This window comes from Pinus tabuliformis, chromosome 7 (genome assembly GCF_031772625.1).
Source record: "Pinus tabuliformis cultivar Carrire ecotype Pingquan chromosome 7, CPIR1, whole genome shotgun sequence".
Lineage (NCBI taxonomy): Eukaryota > Viridiplantae > Streptophyta > Pinopsida > Pinales > Pinaceae > Pinus > Pinus tabuliformis.
Window position 1 is genome coordinate 1,242,865,233 of NC_142293.1, and position 7,160 is coordinate 1,242,872,392.

The 7,160-nt window shown below is 35.4% G+C and overlaps 1 protein-coding gene across 1 annotated transcript; it reads right to left on the reverse strand.

Moving 5' to 3' along the window:
* Window positions 1–2,161: 2,161 nt before the first annotated feature.
* Window positions 2,162–3,224, reverse strand: LOC149251879 (auxin transporter-like protein 1). Its single transcript, XM_089454013.1, has 3 exons — window positions 3,109–3,224; window positions 2,796–3,003; window positions 2,162–2,540 (listed from the first exon to the last, which is right to left on the reverse strand). Exons 1-3 carry the CDS (start codon window positions 3,222–3,224, stop codon window positions 2,280–2,282), a joined length of 585 nt encoding a protein of 194 aa, XP_089310139.1. The 3' UTR covers window positions 2,162–2,279.
* Window positions 3,225–7,160: the final 3,936 nt, after the last annotated feature.

Sequence of the window (7,160 nt, forward strand, 5' to 3'; positions counted from 1 at the left end):
TCATGAAATTACATTTATATCATAAAAACAAAAAGTAGTATCTTGTTTCCTTAGGCACCAAAACACTTATCTCGTGATACATCTCACATCACCAAAATTATAAAAATTAACTATATTATAACTTTATTATTAATATTATTATTATTGTAACAATAATTAATATATGAGTTAAACATTAGAATTAGAAAAAGAAAACACGTAACAATCTATTCTTAAAAACAAAGTTCATTACAATATCATATATTAATACAATGACTTACTAATACTACATGTCTAAAAAATCATAGTTCATATTCATACCCAAAAAATAATAATTCATATTCATACAACATATTTATATAACAATTTTTAATTAATTAATTTGATTATGTTAAATTTCTTAATTAAAATTTTGACACCCTATCATAATTATATTAACATAAATGTGTTTTCAGAGATGCCATCCTCATCTTCTAACTTTCATATAAAAACTTGTGTAGCCATGCAAAAGTACATGAGAATGCTCCTTGAACAGTTTTAATGGTCAAAAAGGGAAAACAAGTGAACACGCAAAAAATACACTCCGATTTCTCGTTCGTATCTATTCCACAACCCATCGTCTTCAATATTTATAAAGCACCAATAGTTCGTTGATCACATCAACCATAAATTTCCAAAAAGTAGGCTTTCTTAAATTACTTGAACAAGACAACAACTTTTTCACACATTTTGGCCACCTATTTTGAGCGATTTTGTGATTAGTGACAATATCTCTCGGCAGCAAAATATTTTATTTCTCAAATGTGTGCATACTTACCTTGCCTCAATGCCAGGACATTGCTGGATTTTCAGAAGAAATATTTAATTGCATTATAAAGAATCCATTCAGAATTGCTATATTTAATGGTTAAATTAAAAAAGTTGATGGCCACCTCCAGCTTTGTTAGGAAAATGGCACACAATAGGGCATTCTTGTAATAAAATAAATATGTTAAAACTTTCGAAGATTTTTCTGTTTTGTTGTTGCTAAAAATTAATTACAATAGAGGTGTATGGTTTCACATTATTGTTCGGCTGGTCAGCCTTTTTTTATTATTTGGACCCATTGAAACAGAGCTAAAGAATACGGAATCTAACGAGTTCACAAAATTAATTCAGACGAGGGAGCTTTTCAGCATATATGAGAGTGACCATTATAAACGCGTGAGGTGAAGTGACATATCACACTAAAGGGGTGTGGAAAAATGTCCCTTATCATTACTGTACATTTGAAGGCTGCGTATTAAAAGATAACGATTATTTGCAAAATGATGATGCATGCATATTGGCAGACCGTTTATCCAAGTTGTCAAGAGGTCGTATGAGAGCGGGACCTCGAGTCCTGTAACAGTCGGCACTTCAAACAAACAGCGCAGCGCAGGATAAATTAATTTTTGAGCTTGTCCACACATGACTATGCATCCATTGACCAAAAGCTAAACGCGGAGTCCGAGGGTTTTAAGGAACTATTGGAACGTATTGAAGAAATGGGTCAGCATTTGTTAACTGTTAGGTAGTGATGATTTTGACAATGGAACCTCCAGAGCGAATCGACCCGCCGCCGGGTCGGGCGGGGCGGAGCGGCTCGGGGGTGGCGCTGCGCGGCGGCGCTGCCGCGCAGCGCCACCCCCGAGCCGCTCCGCCCCGCCTGACCCGGCGGCGGGTCGATTCCGGGAATCGACCCGCCGCTCTGGAGGTTCCATTGTCAAAATCATCACGTACCTAACAGTTAACGAATTCCTCCAGATTCCTTCATAACATAATGAGAAGGATCAGGTTGTAGTGAATTTAATGGACCAGCATACACATATTGATGACCGTCATCTACAGCAACAGAGACCTCTGCCATTACAAAGCACAGCAGCTTTAGGAAAACAGCGATATGATCCATTTCTCCCTCTTACACTCCAGATATGAATTATGTTCTGGAAATATGGATATATATATATTACTACTTCTATTATCGGACAAAGCCGCGTGTAGGATTCCAGCCAGCTGGAAAATTGAAAGACGGTAAGAAATTGGCGTATGAAGTGGGGCATAGAGACGAAGAAAGCGTTGGTAAATGCAACTCCAACGAGGATGACAATGCCCAAATTCATGGTCAAAATCCCTTTCCATTTTGGCATCCACTTTCCTCCCTTTTCCGAAGCGTCCTGCACATGCGCTAGACCAGCGGAAATTCAATTTATATTATGGTTATCAATAGGATAAGTTGTAATTTACTCAATTAAACTTAGCATTGAGAATTGCGTTCAAAATTATACCTGTCTGGACGTTTTTGTCCTGAAGACAAAGAGATAGGTGGTACATGGGATAATATAGACCGAGAAGCTCATAATCAAAGAGCCAATTACGCTGTTAAGAGGCCCAAAGAAAGGAAACAACAATGCGAATAACCACAGCAAAATTGCCACCGGGAGCCTCGCTATGATTCTGACCAGATAACGTGATTGATGTACACCCAACAATTTTTCCCACATGAAGTTCAGTGGCATCACGTACAGCCCAAAGGCAACTGCCTGTAGTCAAACACATCAATATATTTTAAAATTTGACTGCATTGTCGGTGAAAATATCTTTGAAATAAATGATATCATAGATCAACATTGTAAATGTAAATAATTTTTCATATAAATCCTATATCAAATCTTATAATATCCATAAAAGAGAAACATATTCCTAAACTAACATATTGTAATAAAAACGAGAAACTATAATCTTTGTTTGTATGAAGATGGCTTTGATTTACCCATTTACATATTGTATTTTCTCACCTGGTGAATAATCATGAAACCCAAGCCTATGCTTCTGAAGGTAGAAGCAGGCAACACTGAGAAGGCGTTGGAATGCGTTAAAAGCTCGTCTCCAAATGCCCAGTAGAGTATTATACAGTGTGGCATGGTAATTGTCATCACATACCCCACCGTCGCTAGGTACACATATTTATATGCCTTTGGGGTCCACATAGCATGCATAATCTCTCTGATAACAGTAACAGAAGAAATTGAGATTTTTCCTTGAAATTGTATTTTCTATTAGAAAAAACTTTGTGCGCAACTTAAAAACCATCAAAACTCAATTCCATACATGGTAATTGCATGGCCTCCAAATGCAAATAGTACGTTGGGCGGAGTGCCACCCCCGTCCGCTCCGCCCCGCCCGACATGGCCTCCGGAATCGACCCGCCGCTCTGGAGGTTCCATTGTCAAAATCATCACGTACCTAACAGTTAACGAATTCCTCCAGTTCCTTCATAACATAATGAGAAGGATCAGGTTGTAGTGAATTTAATGGACCAGCATACACATATTGATGACCGTCATCTACAGCAACAGAGACCTCTGCCATTACAAAGCACAACAGCTTTAGGAAAACACCGATATGATCCATTTCTCCCTCTTACACTCCAGATATGAATTATGTTCTAGAAATATGGATATATATATATTACTACTTCTATTATTGGACAAAGCCGCGTGTAGGATTCCAGCCAGCTGGAAAATTGAAAGACGGTAAGAAATTGGCGTATGAAGTGGGGCATAGAGACGAAGAAAGCGTTGGTAAATGCAACCTCATAGCGAGTACAGGAGGTATTGAACAAATCATGGTCACGTTGAAAAAATGTGTGGAGGAATTCACACGTATAATCTTATCCGAGGAGAAGAGGCATCGAAAGAATAAATAATAATAAAGGTTCAAGAAAAATGAGGATCGTCAAATATCACGATGGCTATAATATTTTTTAAAGTCTTCCTTTCACTTTCTATGTTTGGAAGTTTTTCTAAACTTTCACTCTCTTTACAACTTTATTTTCAAAAGGTACTTCACAAAGACAAAATAAAAAGTTATAATTGGTTACAATATGGTTTCAAACTATCATAATTTGGATATATTTTATTAGATAAAATAGAAGTTATGGTTGGTGTCAATATGATCTTTCAAACTAAATAAAAATAGTGATTAGATAAAATAGGAGTTATGGTTGGTGTCAATATGATTTTTCAAACTAAATAAAAATGGTGATTGTGAAATAGCACAATGTTGTTATGACTCCACTATCTTTTAAAGTCTTCCTTCCATTTTTATGACTCCACTATCTTTTAAAGTCTATCTTTTAAAGTCTTCCTTCCCTTCTGTCCTGAAGGCTCGAGTATGGTCCCACATTGAACAATCTCCACCATTTGTTAACTTAAGGGCTCAGACACACGAGTCCAGCTCTCCCATTCCAGGTCCCAACAAACTCGAGCGTTCATGCAGTATTCCTTAAAGTCTATTTTATATTAAAGCGCGAACCTGAATTCGAGGAATTTGAGTTTTTGTCTCCCTTCATTGCTCTCGAATTATGAGTGCACCAAATTTATCTTATTACATAATAATAGAAATGGCGGATGGATGCATCTTTCTTATGCCGGGTTCCAACAAACTCTAGGATTCAAGCACTATTCCTTATGCCTATTTTATATTGAAGCCCAAATGCTTGAATTGGGGGAATTTGAGTTTTTTCTTACTTTCATTACTTGTGAATTATCAATGCACCCAATTTCTCTCATGTACCGATCTCCTCCAATTCTTCAACACGTCATTCTTTACTGGAACTTGCCGAGAGTTTGGGTTCATAGATTGAGAAATGGACTGGGCCATTTTCTTGCAACTCGGGTTAAGATTTTCCTATTCACTATGTGTTATCTCAACAGGTAGCGGAGGTAGAATTTCCTCGAAGCCACCTCAACTAGCTCACTCCTCTCTAGCTTCAACACAAAACAAGACATCAAACCCTCAATAAACTCTCATTTCTTCTGGGAAAATATACAATATCCACTACATGGAAACTACAAGAACTGCACAGGGTTTGAATTCGATAAACACACACAGTTTGGGAATTGCGCAACACGGACTCTTAACGAACTTAATTCAAAATATAGCCCACCCATTACCAAATCCACATTACCAATTCCACGCAGCGGCACCCCTGTGAAAATCACAACTGTGAAAGAAAGAGAGAGCACAACTGTGATTTTCGCATTGATTTTTAAGTTAATTATTATTTTTTGAAAAAAAAAGTTGTTATTATTATTTTTTTGACATGAAATTCATAAAAAAAACTATTATTTGACCATTTTTAGTTAATATTTTTGTATAAAAATTGTGATTTTGACATGTTAATTCTAGCAAAAAATTATCAAAACGTTTAGTTTTTTGTTATATTTATGTTAAAAATGGTTATTTTTTATGTCCATTGTTAAAAAATGTTGTTTTTTAGAAACAATTATTTCATGTGGATTGAAAAATTAATTAAGGATGTCTAAATATGTAGATTATCTAAAATTCAAACTATCAACTTTCTAATTTAAAAACGCAAAACAATAAAAACCCCACTAAAAAAATAAAAAAAATAAAATAGAGAACAAGAAAATATGAATACAATGACGACTTCAAAAACTATCAAATTTAGAAAATAATTTTTTACATTTCACACACTAGAAAATTTAAAGTCAAAAAATAGGTCTTTTAAAAAAAGGGTGTGATGCAGAATACTCACTTTTTAAAATCAGGCTGAAAATCACTACCATTCACTACCATTCTAAAACTTAATGCACATGAAAAAAATTAAAGTTCCAAAAACCATGTTCTAAAAAAAACATGTGTATTCTGCATCAACACTTTTGAAAATCGGGTCATTTTTTTGCCACCTCTACAAAACGGGTAACAGTATCAGTTCCCGTTTCAAAGTTTACATTGTTAAGTAATGAAGGCCTTTGAACATCTTAAAGAGGCAATGCGTCAAGCACGGTCTTAGCTATGCCGAACTTCACAAAAACCTTTATTTTGGAATTTGATGCCTCAGGAAATAGAATTGGTGTTGTTTTAATGCAAGAAGAAAGGACCATTGCTTTCGAAAGTTGTCCAATCAAAGGAAAGTATTTACACAAAGCTATTTATGAGATGAAAATGTTGGCAATACTGCGTGCACTTAATAAATGGCAACCCTACCTAATGGGAAGACACTTCAAGGTAAAAATGGATCATGATAGTCTTAAATAATTTTAGAACAAATATTATCTTCAGAAGAGAAGCAAAAATGGGTCAGAAAGATGTTAGGTTATGACTTTGAAATCATCTACAAAAAAGCAAAGCAAAAGGTTATTGCTGATGCACTTTTAAGAAGATAAGGATGTGGAAGCATTTCTTTGCGCCATTTCTATTATCCAACCAGATTGGATAAACGAAGCAAGAGATGAATGGAAGAATGATGAAGAAGTGTGGGCACTCATTCAAAAGTTACAACAAGATCATAGTACATCTGATACATTTAGCTGGAAAAATGATTTGTTATGGTACAAAGATTGCTTATACCTTTGTAAGAATTCCCAACTCAAACAAAATATTCTTATGGAATTGCACACCTCTCCCTTAGGAAGGCACTCATGATTTTTAAAAACTTACCATAGGGTTAAGAAGGAATTTTTTTGGGATGGCCTTAAATTGAATATTTAAAATTTTGTGGCAGAATGTTTGGTTTTCCAACAAAATAAAGTTGAAACAAATAATACACCATGTCTATTACAACCTTTATCCATTCCAAGTCAATGTTGGGAGGAGGTTTCAATGGATTTTATCTCAGGTTTACACAAGTCTAAAGGAAATAGTGTCATCATGGTGGTAGTTGACAAAATTACCAAGTATGCACACTTTTGTGCATTATCTCATCCATTTAAATCCATTACAGTTGCTACTGCATTTATGGAAACAATTCAAAAGCTACATGGAAACCCAAAGATTATCGTAAGCGACAGGATCCCATTTTCACTGGAAATTTTTGGACAAAATTATTTTCTTGTCTGGGTACTCAGTTAGCTCATAGCTCATTTTATAATCCTCAATGTGATGGGCAAACTGAGATAGTAAACAAATGTTTGGAAGGATATCTTTGCTTCTTTGTATCTGATAAATAGACATAATGGGTCAAATGGTTACCTCTGGCTGAATGGTAGTATAACACTTCCTTCCATACTGCAACAAAAATGACCCCATTTATGGTACATTATGGATATTATCCACCACATCATATTTAAGAGAAAATTCTAAGGTTCAAGCAGTGAAAGATCACATCAAGCATCAACAACAAGTTCTCCAACTCT

What these genes read in the sequence shown, in the direction of transcription:
- LOC149251879 (XM_089454013.1), bottom strand. Translation starts at nt 3,224, where the DNA reads ATGGAACCTCCAGAGCGGCGGGTCGATTCCGGAGGCCATGTCGGGCGG. An exon ending in GGAGGCCATGCAATTACCAT is followed by an intron (nt 3,004 to 3,108) that starts GTATGGAATTGA and finishes TACTGTTATCAG; the next exon opens with AGAGATTATGCATGCTATGT. An exon ending in GTTTCATGATTATTCACCAG is followed by an intron (nt 2,541 to 2,795) that starts GTGAGAAAATAC and finishes GTTTGACTACAG; the next exon opens with GCAGTTGCCTTTGGGCTGTA.